At 46.7% G+C, this 16,006-nt stretch overlaps 1 protein-coding gene across 1 annotated transcript in view; it reads right to left on the bottom strand.

Annotated features, from left to right (window-relative positions):
* pfas (phosphoribosylformylglycinamidine synthase) overlaps nt 1-16,006 on the bottom strand; it is a 37,745-nt gene extending 21,739 nt beyond the window's left edge. The window contains exons 1-15 of the mRNA XM_055651321.1: nt 15,851-16,006; nt 15,283-15,426; nt 11,735-11,882; nt 11,012-11,147; nt 10,351-10,456; nt 9,860-10,052; nt 9,524-9,629; nt 7,709-7,849; nt 6,911-7,035; nt 6,663-6,791; nt 4,134-4,265; nt 3,609-3,737; nt 2,559-2,632; nt 978-1,134; nt 448-509 (exon numbers count right to left, since the gene is read on the bottom strand). Of these exons, the coding sequence (XP_055507296.1) occupies nt 448-509; nt 978-1,134; nt 2,559-2,632; nt 3,609-3,737; nt 4,134-4,265; nt 6,663-6,791; nt 6,911-7,035; nt 7,709-7,849; nt 9,524-9,629; nt 9,860-10,052; nt 10,351-10,456; nt 11,012-11,147; nt 11,735-11,876 (1,632 nt within the window). The 5' untranslated portion in view covers nt 11,877-11,882; nt 15,283-15,426; nt 15,851-16,006. The remainder of the gene's footprint in view (nt 1-447; nt 510-977; nt 1,135-2,558; nt 2,633-3,608; nt 3,738-4,133; nt 4,266-6,662; nt 6,792-6,910; nt 7,036-7,708; nt 7,850-9,523; nt 9,630-9,859; nt 10,053-10,350; nt 10,457-11,011; nt 11,148-11,734; nt 11,883-15,282; nt 15,427-15,850) is intronic.

Here is a 16,006-nt window from a genome sequence, read left to right on the forward strand (position 1 = left end):
ACATCTTCCCATCCCCACCCCTTTCCGCAGACTACTCCCACCGCAACTCCTTGCTTCACTCACCCGCTCCCACCCAAACCACCACCAGGTACCTACTCCTACAACTGCAGGAGATGCAACACCTATCCCTATACCTCCTCCCTTACATCCATCCAAGGACACCAGTAGTTCTTTCAGGTGAGACAGGTTCAAGTGCATCTCCTCTAACCCCATCTACTGCATACGCTGCTCCCAATGTGGTCTCCTTTACATCAGCAGTGAACCTCAAAAATTCCACAAAATACATTTTCCTTAAATTCCAGTGAAAGCAGTGAGTTAGTGCACCCTAACAGATGCTCTTGTCCAGCAGGAATATCCGGACTGTTTTTTTTTCTTCATACTTTAGTGCAGCCTCTGGTGAACTTACTGCATTATGATGATGAGCTGCAGAAAAAGATTTCCCCCTACCTTGAATTTGCTGGTGAATATCCTGGCTCCTGCCGGCTCACTCAGCTCTTTCAACACGTTACCTGAAGGGGGAACAGTGATATTCAGGTGAGTATAGTGCATTCTGTAATTCAACTTGTTAATGGCACAGGTTGATGTATTGGTGACTGGATTCACAATAACTGAAATTGTTTTCATTCCAAGCCGATCAAACCAAAATTCCAAGCCAATTTAACCTTTTGCTATTTATTCCAACTAGCCATATTTCTAATGAATCCAAACAGTTGGGTGTCATTCACTCCAACTAACTACATTCCCAATCGATCAAAATCCTTCATATTTGGGGTCTGGTGGCAATAAGTTTTTACTTTTGATCTTATGTTCCATTTTTCTTAATGGTTCCAGCCATCACCTTCCCAAAGCTCAAGTTTCGAGCCAGACGCCACCCACTGCCATTCCCATTCATCTCTCCTTCTGTTCATTGTCTGCCAGATCCTCGCATTGCTGTCAGTCATCCCAAACACAGCAGGACCTCCAGTTTCCATACCCACCATTGCCTCCAGCCCCCTGGTCATGAATACTACAGATGGGGTTGCTGTGCTGCCTCTCAACGCAGGCACGGAGAGCTCGGTTCATCTTCTGCTCCATCTCAGCGTCGCCTCGCTGCACTGCTCCAAAGTCCAGCTCTGCGGTGTTGTCTCCCTGCACCTGGGGTGGGACGATCAAATAGCAGAGTATCCAAAAATCACTTTACCGTTATGATGCTAACAGAGCCGTCACAAGCTGACGCAGTTTATCACCAGCTGATCCGTACCAGTGCTTGCTGACATGGTGTCCCAGGAATCTGCCCATTGCAGATAATGTCCCATCAGTGATAATATGCTTGCAATCCGCTCTCCTGCACCCTGTCCCAGGCCATGTCCCAACCCCTAACCACACCCTGGTCCCAGCCACACTCATCAACCATTCCTTTCCATGCAACCGCACAGCCCTCACCATCACCCAGACCGTGCTCTGCCCACAGCCATTGTTTGAGCTCCACCATAGACACTTCCCGTTCCCGTTTCCATCCATGATCGCCATTGCTGCCAGTCATACACCTCCAGTGACAATGACCACACCCTATTCCTGGACACAACCTTGGTCATTACTGAAAGGAGTCTAGTAATGGCACACATATGAAATGGAGAGATAAAATGTGAAATAACCACATGCTAGAAAAGATTGACCAATGAGGCCATATGGATTGAACCAAGTAAACCAAGTAGGCTCAGTCAAACGGAGGCTGAAGAGGACAAATGTGATCATTTATGTGAAAAAGGGTAGCTATCAACGTAATCATCTAGGGGATTTCAGTTACACAAATCTTAAAATAGATTCAATACATATTCCTGATTCAAGAGAGAATGCAGTTCTGGGAGGTTTTTGGGGAATGAAACCAAACAACTCGAAGATGTGGCAGTGAAACAGTAAGTGTCAGTGAGTATAACAGAGCTAGACTAGCTATGGACAGGGGAAGGGATAAATCAGAAGCTAACTTTTGGAGCGAGGAAAGACTGCACTTACAAAGCCGAGTTGGCTGGCTCACAAAAAGCTATGGTAGAACACTGGGGAATATTTGGTGAGGGAGTGTACAGGCACAGTGTGGCCCAGTGTCATAGCTAGTAGAGCTGCTGCCTCAGCACCAGAGACCAGTGTTCGATTCTCACCTTGGGTGCTCTCCGTGTGGAGTTTGCACATTCTCCCTGTGACCATGTGGGTCTCTTCTCATATCCCAAAGACATGCAGGTCTGCAAGTTTTTTGGTCTCTGCAAATTGAGCATTCCACACTGTAGAAAACCTAGCGTGTCTGCGCTCGCTGGGTGAGGAAGGTTCTCTATACCAAATGCAGGAGCAGAGAGAGCCCTGATACTCGTTTCCCCTCAGCGAATAGATTTTCAGCTGACAAGAACACAGTTGACCAAATCACAGCTTCCTTACTTGTGAAGGTACTTTTACTTTATAAATGGACACAGTGCATGCACATCAGGCAGATTCTGTCCACTCTATCCTCAGCCATATTCCTCCTCTGGTACCCAGCGCCTTGCCCATTTGTTTTCAGTACCAGAACTCAAATGTACTCGATGACTTGCCTGAATGGAGGATGCCGCCCCTCCACCCACACCGATTCGATACACGGGGCCTCCAATCTTCACCACCTCCATCTCTGAAAACAGACACATGAATTAGGAATTGGAATAAGGCAGCAAAGTTTCAAAGATCGTTGCAGCCTGATAGAAGGCACCAGGCACACGGGGTCAACAACTAACAGAACGTGGGATAAGGCTCAGCACAACAGTTGTGCGCACTTGAAACACATTTGACCACCTCACCACCATCTCGCCCTACCTCAGCCCACATACACCTCCACACGCAAAAACATTCCCAACAACATCATTAGACCAAAGGTTTCAAAGGTCTTTTATTGTCACATGTAACAATTAAGGTACAGTGATATGCAAATTACCATCCAGCCTTAAGGGGGAAAAAAAAGCACTAACTACCTGAACTGGTAAGGGCAACGCTGCCATACCTGCCATAGAAAGACATAAAGAGCTGGAGTAACTCAGTGGGTCAAGCAGCATCTCTGGAGAAAAGGAATGGGTGCCATTTCGGGTGGACACCCTTCTTCAGACTGAGAGTCGGGGAAAGTGAAACGAGAGATATAGATGGTGATATAGAGAGATAGAACCAATGAATGAAAGATATGCAAAAAAGTAATGCTGATAAAGGAAACAGGCCATTATCAGCTGTGAGCTCGATAAAAACGAGTTACAGACAATAAGACTCAACAAGACAAATTGAGCTAGTACGACATGGGCGGGGGAAGGGCAACAGATCCCATACGCACCCTCAGCTGATGCCTTGCTCAACCACATCCACAAGACCACTCCAACACTTCATGCCCAATCCTATCCTGAAAGCAGAGGTGGTCACATATCTACCCAGTAGATGCCTTATCCACCCACCATTGACTATAGGGCATTTCACATGTTCAACCAGAACTCAACAGCCCACTAACCTAACAGCATACAATCCCATCTACACTCTGACTCAATCCATCCCCAATCATACCTCTGGCAATGCACACAGGGTCACTGACATTATAATCCAATCTAGCACCTGCATTAACCAAAACTCACCTGGTTCGGGCTGTTCTTTTCGGACATGCTCAGCCTCAATGGTTCCAATGCCAGCACTGAACATAATTGGCTTAATCCACTCCCTTCTCTCCCCGTTGGCAAGTATCATTCCAAATGACCGGGCAAATCCTAGAACAAAAACAGAACCAAACTCACTGGAAGAGAGAGTTAGATAGAGCTCTAGGGGCTAGTGGAATCAAGGGATATGGGGAGATGGCAGGCACGGGTTATTGATTGGGGACGATCAGCCATGATCACAATGAATGGCGGTGCTGGCTCGCAGGGCCGAATGGCCTCCTCCTGCACCTATTTTCTATGTTTCTAAGTGAGTCACAATGCATCAACTAATCAGGGGGAAGGGGCAGAGGTTGAGACAGGCATAAAGCTTCATCTCTTGATCAGAGGGGCACCATTTAAACAGTATCTCAAATCAAGCAGCTCAGCTGTCAGGACCTGATCAAATCTAATGGTGCTCTGATGCAAGGACCTTATTAGTTCCAGGAATGCAGATTAACCAGCACTTACCTGCCAAGACGGGCTCTCCGAATTTATTGCCATAATCTGAAGCTCCGTTACTCGCCTCGATCACCACTTCCAGTGGATGTGCAAAGTTCCCAGGATAAGTGAAGGTTTGGTCTTCCCAGGGCAGCTCATAACCTGCAGCCACAGCCAATTCATCGAGATTATGTCGAGAAAGTCAAATATTAAACATACCAAGACAGCACGGCCAGGCACTAAAACACAAGCTGCCTGATCTATTGAGTATTTACAGCGGTTTCTGGTTTTAAACCAGATATTCAAGACCTTGCCAGTGATGAATGTCACATGCAGACACCCCGTCACAGGGACAACAAATACTGAAACATTATTAGTTAGTGACAGACACAGATCAACATTGTTACAGGTCTCTGGCAGCAACCTACACTTTACTCCGCCAATATAATTATCAATGACTAGAGTAAAGTCCCATGTGATGCAAGAGTAAGTGCGGAGCTGTATCTAAAAATAGACAATGTGAATAACGATGACAATTTTAAAGGATAGTAAGGTTGTTTACGTTGGGATTCCACAAGACTCCGTGCTCCGCTCCTTGTGGTTTACATTAAAGATTTAGATATAAACGTAGAAGCAACTAGGAAGAAGTTTGCAGATGATGCTAAAGTTGGAAGCGTAGTTAAGATTTCAGGAACAGAATGCAGACTTCTGGAGGACAGGATGTACCTGTGATAAGAGAAAGAGTGAATAAGGCCTGGAATACAGTCAATTTGAGAATTGTAAGGTCATGCATTGGGTGAGGCAAAGACACCTCATGATAAATGGATGGTTGTGTATAGGATGACAGGGTGATCTTGGAATGCATATCAACAGCCAATTCATACCACAGAATGTCACAAAATGTAGTTGAGGCCAGTTCATTGGTTATATTTAAGAGGGAGTTAGATGTGGCCCTTGTGGCTAAAGGGATCAGGGGGTAAGGAGAGAAAGCAGGTACAGGATACCGAGTTGGATGCTCAGCCATGATCATATTGAATGGCGGTGCAGGCTCGAAGGGCCGAATGGCCTACTCCTGCACCTATTTTCTATGTTTCTATGTAACAGATCGCTAAGGGGAACACAAGGTGACCAGGAGGGCAAAGGAAAAGCTCAACCTTATTTGATGAGTCTCATGACATTTTAAAACTGGATCATATAGCAGGTAGGCATTACAGGTGGAATGTAAGGACACCAGAGAGGATCTCATCACGTTTTCAAAACTTAATATTTACACGGAACTTGAAAATTTCTTGACCAGCTGAAGTTGTAACCTTGCAACCTGGATGCTAAAGGAGGATTGAATTGTAGGTAACTTCCGAGGGGTCCAAAGAGGATGAATATAGGACACAGTGTGGGACAAAAATAAACATGCAGCCACTCAAGCAGCACATTTGAGCAGAGGAACCAGTCAATTTCTGGGTCAGGGATCCTTCCTCAGAACCTTTAGAAGGACCACTCCAAGCAGAGGGGTCAGTAACTGGGGCAGAGGTTTAACGTGGTAAATGGAATTGGACGTATATTACCAAAGTTCTTACTGGATGGTAGAGCCAGGGACAATGTTTCCCCTGGCTGGGTGGGCTGAACCAGGGATAGGTTGGGTTGGTCATTCAATGCAGAGGATGAGTGATTTTTTGATATTAAGAAATTAATACGGCGTTTGTGCAGGAAAGTGTTACCGAGGTAAAAGATCTGCCACAATCTTCCAAACTGCCAGAGCAGGCTGAAATGGTCTAATCCTGTCGCACTATCATGCATTCCAAAGCAAGTTTTTTTTCACCCAGGTATGATGAGAACACTGTGTGAAGCTCTGATTGCCACACGACAGGAAGGATGTGCTGGTGTAGAAAAGCTACACAAGGAAGTTATCTGGATTGGAGGGCTTGAGTCATCAAGAGAGATTGGATAGACTGCCGTCTTTTTCCTGGACTGAAGAAGGCTGCGAGACGACATGATAGAGGTATAAAAAAATGAGAAGAGGCATCGATAAGAAAGATAGCCAGTCTGTTTTTCATGGCAAGGTCAGTAAAGCTAGAGGCCATACATTAAAGGTGATATGGATGTGGTTTAAAATAAATCCAAGGGGTAACTTTTTCACATAAGCTGTATGGTATATGGAATGAGTTGCCAGAGGGTATGGAAACAGGTATAGAAGCAACATTTAAGAGACATCTGGACGGGTACTTGACTTGAGCAAGGCGTAGAGGGATATGGAATAAATGCAGACAAATGGGGTCAACATGTGAGCATGATGGTCAGCAAAGATGTGGTGGGCTGAATGGCCGTTTCTATATCATTTGACAACTAGGCTGGAACATGGTGCCCAGATAGCAAGTGGAGATACAATCCCATCATGTTTTATAAACTACTTGCTTTAGTATTTGGTGCAACAATCTTTAAGGCTGCAAACCGCAGGATGGGAAGACACAAGAAGACAATGGTTTTCTCTCGTGTTTAACAATTTAGTGGCATTGTCATTGATATCCCTCGGAGAGTAACTTTAACTAAGTCTGCAAAGCACACCTGGACAGAGCAGATTCCCAAAGCAGTAACCGGCTGTCCCTGCGATCACGTGGGCCCCTCGGCCTGTGCACTGGATGTCCCGTATCCGACCTCCGGTCCCTGTAGTTGAACCGCTGAATGGAGCCACGCCTGAAACAATGAACGACATCGACCCAATGAGATAAAGCATTCAGAGAATCCCACTTTTCTACCCACAGGCGACGAGAAACCTTCTGCAATGTGGTCACTGACATTTAACACTGACTGACCTGTGGGGAAGTTGTGCGTTTCTGCAGTGAAGATTACATGCCTCATGGATTTGTGAACCTCCATGTTGCTGGCTTGGGACCAATGGCTTGGGTAGAGACACTCAACACTTCGGCCTTCAATGGCACTGTGGTGAAAGGTAAACCGTGTACACCAATCAGATCTTTGATCCCACTGCTCCCTCTGTACCTTTAACAGACTGGTCAACATTTTTCCTCCCAATTCCATCCATAAGACCCTGCCTCATACTTCCCGCTTATTCTCCCCAAGTCGTCTCCACCCCCCATTTCCTCTTCTTTGCACCCCAGTCTCATAAGTGATGTCCTCTCCTCCTACCACCCCCTCATTCCACATTCACTTTCCCCATCAACAACCGTTTCAAAATTGTCTTCTATCCCCACTGCATGAACTCTTCCCTCATTTATTTTATTCCTCTCCCATTATCTCACTCATCCCTCTGCCTTCCCTTCCCCTCCCCCCATTCAACTCATCATCTTGTCTCAACTATCTCCACAGTCCTCAAACCTCCCATTCCCTTTTCCCCCAAACAGGCTCTCCCTTCTTCCTATTCCCTCCTCCTCTCAAATCTACCTCCCATTTTCTCTCAACCACTCATTGGGATATTCCCTACAATTTCCTCATACCTCAATTGACTTACTCTTCTGTCTCTGAACTGCTCCCCCTTCACCTCAACTCTGCATTCCTTCCTAGACTCCTTCATGTAACCCAGTTTTTATCTGACCTTTCATTGTTTGTCACATTCCTTCATTCTATTCTAATTCTCCCATAACTTGGCTCACCTGCTGTTGTCACAGAATTTGATAATGTTGTTCTTGTTGCTATAATCCTGCGTCTTCATGATCATATCGAAGAGACTTTTCTCCTTGACTTCTCCATCTACCACTAAACGCCCTTTGAAGAACCAGTGGCGACTGTGTTCACTGCAAAAACAAACCTACTTTACGGAGAACTCCTTGTGATACTCCAGCTTTACAAACCATCAAGGGGCTGGGAAATATCAAGACAGAGTGGGGGTAGGGAGTGGGTGGGCGAGTGAAAGAATATATAGAAAAAAAGGAGGCACCTTTGAGAAAGCATCTTAATATAACTTCTAAATTCTCACACAAGAGGAAACATCCTCTTCTCATTCTGTCAAGAACCTGCAGGATCTTGTGTTTCATACAAGTCCTCTCTCACTTTTCCAAACTACACTTTGGATGCAAGTCTAACTTCTCTAATTATTCCTCATAAAATGATCTGCATATTCTCAGTTTTGTAAATCTTCTCTCACACCTAAAGGATGCAAATTCATAACTTCTAATGTATTTACATTCTTCCTTAAAGTGAAGAAGACAAAGTACTTATCGATAAGATGCGATCTTATCAATGTCCTATATGACTGAAGCATAACTTGGCTCGCCCTTGCACAAAGCTACACTCTTTTAAACTGACCAACTCCACAGTACTTAATCAAAGGGGGCAACTGCCTCTTGGAACAAAGCACCCTAATGCATTGATGTTGTGGTTTTCACGGATTTCAGTGATTTCAAACTGCTCCTTTGTCAAAGTACAAAACATTTAGTGTTGCACTTCTGCCACAGTCTTTAAACGGTGGCTGTTTCTCCTTCTCTGACACTGCCTGGTTTGCCAAGTGCTTCTGGCACTTTCGTTATTACTTCAGATTTCCAGTATCTGCAGTTCTTTTGATTTTCATATTATCTGCCTCGCCAGACCCATCCCAATTTCATTTCTTCGTAATTATAAAACGGTCTATTTATATATGTTCATGCTGAATTTTAATCTCGTTTCAACCTACCCGGTTTTAATAAACAGTATGCAGTACATCATAATTTAGATCGCACCTCTCTAAAATAGAAAGAAAAATCTGCAATCTTACTTGCCAGATTATCCCAGACTGTCAAATTAACTCACTGAACCAAAAATAAATTGATTATTTTCAACCCAGTGGTATTTTCTTTAAATAGAAAGCTGCAGCTTTGCTCTTACTCCACTGAAATCCCAGACTTAGTCCCTACTTCATAGACACTGCACTGTCTCTTGCCATACAGGTCTACAGGGACAGAAGCGGGCAAGTGGAGTTACTTTGTGATTAACAATCACAGGGCCATAAGAATAAGGGTAGGGCAGTGAAATTAGTTTAGGGTTGACACAGGGCAAAAGGTCTGTGGGATTAGTTTGGGATTCAACAAAGATAGACACAAAATGCTGGAGTAAAGCCCCTGTCCCACTTAGGAAACCTGAACGGAAACCTCTGGAGACTTTGCGCCCCTCCCAAGGTTTCCGTGCGGTTCCCAGAAGTTGCAGGTGGTTGCTGGAGGTTGCAGGTAGTGGAAGCAGATAGGGAGACTGTCAAAAACCTGCGGGGACCGCACGGAAACCTTGGGTGGGGCGCAAACTCTCTAGAGGTTTCTGTTCAGGTTTCCTAAGTGGGACAGGGGCATTACTCTGTGGGACAGACAGCATCTCTGGAGGGAAGGAATGGGTAACGTTTTGGGTTGAGACCCTTCTTCACATTCATTCATTGAGATTCATACAGGGCTCTATGATCAGAGGAGGACACTGATTAGTCAACATTGACAAGGGTTTTGTTTCACCTGTTGGATTGGGCCAAGTCGAAGCACTCCACACTAGTGGGATTCCGGCCCACCTTTTGAAATAACCTTGTATAAAAATCCAGATCCCAAGAGTCGAAAGCCAAGCCTGTGGGAATCAGACAGCAACCATCAGCTCCAAGGAGAAGACATTATCACTGGGGTTAACACAATGCAGACACTTCCCCACCCTCTACATAAATCTCAGGACATTCACTTGCATTGTTTCTCGATAACTGTAACGTGTTCCTGCAAGCTTTTTACAGAATGCTCATAGCTTGGAAGGAGGCCATTTGATTTGAGTCGCTCCATGCCCCATGCATCAGCTCCCACACTCACCCAGTTCACGGTTAGCTTTCTCCAGCGCATCCTTCCCCCTGTTCACCACGTCCACTTCATACACCTGCGATGGGCTGGTCAACACTTGGAAAGTTTCAATGGGTCGCTGATACACGCACTCTGTCATCCGATCGTAAAAGGCAGCAACCAGCTCACCCGAGGCAGCTGCTGCCAACCTCTCCGAATTATGGATCTGCAAACATGAAGCAACATCAACACAAAGGAATGTGGACACGTTAGTTCACACAGGACCTACACGGGTGATATGATGCGTAGGGAAAATGCCATTGGACCAGGGAATGGAGGAAATTGACACAAATTGCGACATACCCAAACTCGGCGAGAGAGACTGTGCCAGGAGTCTAGTGTTGGGTCTTCGGGTGTCTGTTTGCACATCTGGGGCAGATGTGCCTAGGAACTGGTATTGGGTTCCCGGGAACATAGGTCTATGCACCTGGCGCAGACCGTCTACAGGTACCAACACCTCTTACCTTCAGCAGATATCGGCGAGAGCACTCAACACGATCCACCGCAGTTAATCCTATGGAGTGGCAGATGGACACGGCATTTGTCGACCAGGCTGTGGAGAAGTTCAATCTGAGATACAAAAAATTTAACAAGAGTTCTGTCAGCATGCAATCAGTAACCAGGTTGCGAAGCTGAGTGAGCAGCATCACAACAAGCACAGGCTCCCGATCCACCTGCAGGTGTCATCACATATGTATGTACTCAGTATCATTCCTGTGCACAGATGTACTTACTTCTATGAGACTCTTCTGTACGTGGGTATACGCACATGGAACTACCCATTTACAAGCCTATGTTTACAAGGTCACTTTCACATCTATATAATGAGCAGCGAAACATCCAGTCACTCCGGCTCACTCAAGGGCCTGTCCCACTTGGCCGTCATTTGCGCGTCATGCTGATGGCGCGCGAAGATTTTGTACATCACAAAATCCTGCGACGCCGCGTGCGGCCGCTGCCTACATCACCGCGCACCATGCACGCATCACGTGCGTAAATTACATTACGTAAATTATGTCGTGTAAATTATGCGCAAATGACGGCCAAGTGGGACAGGCCCTTCAGTGACCAAAACTGTACTTACACACAAAATTATCAGACCATCAGATCCATCCCCTGACTTACCTCGGTCCAATCTCCACCAGCAAGTCCCCATCGTGCTCATTGAGCAAGGTTTCTGTAGAGATGTTCTCAGGTTCGAATGGATATTTGAAAATCCATGTGAGCTTCTGCCTGTCCTGTGGAGTTGGGGAGACTGGAGCTGAGGGAAGAGGGAAGATATGGATTAGGGGAGACCAGTGCATTGTGTGAGGTGAGGTGTAGGGAGGGAGAAATGTGTGTGAAGTATTGAGTTGGGATGCAGTTCATAGGCGTTTGATGTCCGGGAAAGGGCATGTCCTCAATCATACCTCCCTGATACGATACAATCTTCACCCCAACACCGTGCTCCCCTCCCCAACATCTTATCTGCTACATATCATCCCCCTCAGTGTTTCACTGACAGGATAGCATGGGTAGCATGGAACAAAAAGCTTTTCACTCAGTATACATGACAATAAACTAAATTAAATCGTTCACCCCAGACATTTTGCAGCCCCATTACACAAATGATGGATCCTTGGTTGAGCAGCATTTCACACACCAAGACTAGGGACAAAGTCCTTGTTCCCCTGAACAACTCCCATTCCCTAATTGAGTATGAGCCTTCATCCAACTTTCTCCTAACCCAAAATTGAGACATATTATACCATTCTCCCCAACTCATCCGCTGATGCACAGCCCATCCCAGTCTCGTTTCTCCCTTCATGTTCCCAGACAGCCAGCATCACTCTCCAACCACAAACCCACCTGTCCAGTTCACATTGAAGCAAAGCTCTTGAGTTACACGCTCAATCTTCTCCACATTATGGATTCCAGAGCGGAAAAGACTCTTCCCCACTTCCGACAGCAGGACCTCCTTGGGGCTCGTGTAGAAATGCAAAACAACCATTGGGGACTGAAAAAGAAAAAGGCAATTGGATTGCAAGGTCAAGACACCTACAGGAGGCAGAATGGATGGCAGGAGATGGGGAAGAGAGGAAGAGACTGGGTATCAGAGGGAAGAGGGGAATAAGACGGTGGGTGATGGGCAGCAATTTGCCGAATGCACAAATATAGTGAGGTTGAGGTACAATGAAAACCTTGATGAAACAAATAACTGCACATTCTGATTTACAGAAAAAGATGAGATGTTGGCTTAACTCAGTAAGTCAGGCAGCATATCTGGAGAAAATGGGTAGATGATGTTTCAGGTCAGGACCCATGCTCGAGTATGAAAAAGCGTTCCAACCCGCATCACCTACCCATGTTCTCCAGAGATGCTGCCTCACCTTCTGAGTTACTCCAGACTTTGGCTTCTTCAATTAAAAATCTTACTTGCAGCAGCACCATAGGTGCACAGTTTCTTGGTTCTTGGTCCTCCAAAAATATTCCAATTGGAATTTAAACTGGAGGTGGGTGCAGAAGGTAGTAGAATAAAATGCAGGAAGAGAGGGACAAGGGTGCAACAAAGATGGGGAGCAAGGAAAAAAAACTGCTGGAGGAACTCAGCGAGACAGGCAACATTGTGGAGGGAAATTAACAGGTGACATTTCAGGTCAAGACCCTTCGCCTGGATTGCTGAAGCTCTCCTGCAGTCCAGAGGTACCGTCTCAATATGAAACAACAACTGTCCATTTCTCTCCACAGACGATGCCTGATCCACAGAGTTACTTCAGTCACTTGTTTTTTTAGCTCCGGTTTCTGTTATCTGCAGTCCTATCCAGTAAGAAGGGGTAGAAGATAGGGTTTGAAGGGAAGGTAAAAAACAAAATCACAAACCTATAGAGACACAATGTTGTACCAGGCAATGCAGAAGCGAATACTGAACTCAACTGTGCTAAAATTGGTGACACGAGTTTCTTGTGACTAGGTCATGAGTTACTTATTAGAGGCCTAAGCTAACATCTTCGATCAGCTGAGCTACATGCAGTGAATTAACCCTATTTTTAACCACCACCCAGCTAAGAGCAAAATTCAGGGTGTTTTGTGACTAACGCACAACAAATTCCAAATATAGAATAGAGTAGAATAGTTTCTTTATTGTCATTGTCACATGAACCATGTACAACAAAATTTAAAAATGTCAGCCAGTCAGTGCACCATTCAAACATTTCTAAAAGCTAACGATACATACAAGGTAAAATATTAGTCCCTTAGTATGTATCGCCCCTGCGTTCCTTGGCAGCTACATTTAGTGCCTTTATAGCAGTGGGGTAAAACCTGTTTTTAAGTCTGTTTGTCCTTGTCCATGTAGATCTGTACCGTCTGCCTGACGGCAACATTTCAAACAGGGAGTGCCCGGGGTGTAAAATGTCCTTTATAATACTCTGGGATTTTTTTATGCAAGCGGGAACTGTGTAAGTCCTCCAAGGTAAGGAGAGGGCAGCCGACAATCCTCTGGGCGTTGTCAATGGCCCTCTGGAGCGCTTTCCTCTGAGCCGCTGTGCAGCTGGTGTACCATACGCATACACAGTATGTTAGGATGCTCTCAATGGTGCACCGATAAAAGGACAGCAGCAGTCTCTGAGTGATGTTATTCTTCCTGAGCACCCTCAGGAAGTGCAGTCTCTGCTGGACCTTTTTCAGCAGCGCAGAGGTGTTCACGCTCCACGTCAGGTCCTCCTCAATATGGATTCCCAGGAAGCGGAAATCCACCACCCTCTCCAGAGTCCCCTCTGATAATTAATGGTACCACGTCCATTTTATTCTTCCTGAAGTCTATTATTATTTCCTTTGTCTTTAAGGTGTTGAGGAGCAGGTTATTTTCTCCACACCACACTGTCAGCTGCTCCGCCTCATCCCGGTAGCCGTACTCGTCCCCCCCCGGAGATGAGTCCCACCACCGTAGTGTCATCCGCAAATTTGACAATGGTGTTGCTGTGGTGGGCGGGGGTGCAGTCATGTGTGTAGATGGTGTAGAGCAGGGGGCTCAGCACGCAGCCCTGTGGAGAGCCGGTACTGAGGCTGAGGGCCGTGGATGTGTGATGGCCCACTCTGACTCTCTGGCTGCGACCCGACAGGAAGCTATTTATCCACATGCAGGTGGAGTGTGGAAGTCCCAAGTCCCCCAGTTTGTCCACCGGTTTGTGGGGAAGGATGGTATTAAAAGCAGAGCTGTAGTCCACAAAGAGCATCCGCACGTAGCTCCCCCGCTGCTCCAGGTGGGACAGTGCAGCATGGAGAGCTGTGGCTACAGCGTCCTCTGTAGATCTATTCGCTCTGTACACAAACTGGTGGGGGTCAAAGCTTCGGGGCAGGAGTGATGTGATATGACCCCGGACCAGTTTTTCAAAACACTTCATCACCACTGGTGTGAGTGCGACTGGCCGGTAGTCGTTGAGGCTGGAGATGTGGGTTTTTTTGGGCAAGGGAACTATGGTTGCGGACTTCAGGCAGGGTGGAACAGTGGACTGGGCCAGAGACTGGTTGAAAATCCTCGTACAGACTCCAGTCAGCTGATCTGCGCAGTCCTTCAGCACACGTCCAGAGACGCCGTCGGGTCCAGTAGCCTTCCTTGGATTGATGGCCCGCAGCGTGCGCCTCACGTCATGCTCCTCTATCTTGAGGGTTAGGCTGCTGTGGACCATGTGGTGTGATGTGGCTGTCTCGGGTGGTTCCACTTCAAAGCGAGCAAAGAAGAGGTTCAGCTCCTCTGCCAACGAGGCGTCACCTTCAGCAGCTCCAAGGTTGGTCTTGTAGTTGGTGAGATACTGGATCCCCTGCCACACCTGCCTGCTGTTGTTACTGTCCAGGTGGTCCTCTATCTTCCTCCTGTAGTCTGATTTGGCTTCTCTGATGCTTCTCTTCAGGTTAGCTCGGGCCGTGCTGTATAAAGCCCTATCGCCAGACCTAAAAGCGGTGTTCCTCTCTTTTAACAGTCCGCTGGACCTCCCGGGTCATCCAGGGCTTCTGGTTGGGGTAGACCCGGATGCGTTTGTCCACTGTGACTATGTCCATGCAGTTTTTAATGTAACACAGTACACTGTCTGTGAACACCTCCAGGTCCCGGTGTTCAAACACATCCCAGTTGGTCCTGTCGAAGCAGTCCAGCTGCTGAGATGCACCATCAGGCCAGGTTGTGATGGTCTTTGTGATGGTAGGAGCGGTTTTCCCGAGGGGGCATATGCAGGAATTAAAAGCATGGACATATGGTCCGACTGAACCAGGTGTGGTAGTGATATCTGTAGATGTGGTATCTGTAGGATATTCGTTCTAAATTCAACAAAGCATTCCCCATAGTGTTAACAGTTTAACCGCCTGGTGTTATCCTTGGTTGTAAAGCTAGTCTCCCCATTTCGCACACTGTATTTGCTGACCTTAGGTCGCGTCCTATCTTCTGGTGGACCTGTGGGTTAAGAGGAATCGATCCCGTTTCATCAGTATTGAGCAAGACAGAGATACACTCCAGCCGAGCTGGGGGAGAAGAGGCCGAGAGGGGGGGTCGCTGCAGGAGAAGAGGGCTGTGGAAATTAAAGAAGGCAGGGAAAAAAACATCTTTAAATCTGTCTGCATTATTCACCCTCTCTCCCCTATACACATTCCACAAGACTGTATCTGCAAATAATTTCCTCTCAAACGGAACCCACTATTCTCCTCCTCCCATCTCTGTCCTACTAAAAATACACTCCGCCATCTGCAACCCCTCTTGCTCCCCGTGTGTCCCGGTGCATTCGCTCTCCTCGTGTTCTCCACGCTATAGTATAATCGCCCCGTCTTTCCCACGGTTCCTCACCCACTGAATCGGCCTGCTCTCCCCCACTGCTCACCCGTCTTCTGCAGAAACCCTCCTCTCTCGCGGCCCTCGGCCTCCCTTCCCTCTCCCACCCCAAAACAAAACTGCCCGCGGGATGATCTGTGCACATTTTCGTAAAGTTCATGTTTTACCTTTGGCGGGTTTATCTGCGTGTTTATTACCCACGAGGGAGTGCAGAACTTCCTATTCGTGATGGGGGACGCGCCTGGCTATTGGTTGCAATGCACGGCAGTGCCACATTGGCACGGTTCTTCCGCTCGCTTCCCCGCATTGATCATGCGCTAGCA

The sequence above is a fragment of the Leucoraja erinacea genome, chromosome 20, assembly GCF_028641065.1.
Source record: "Leucoraja erinacea ecotype New England chromosome 20, Leri_hhj_1, whole genome shotgun sequence".
In the NCBI taxonomy this organism is placed as follows: domain Eukaryota; kingdom Metazoa; phylum Chordata; class Chondrichthyes; order Rajiformes; family Rajidae; genus Leucoraja; species Leucoraja erinaceus.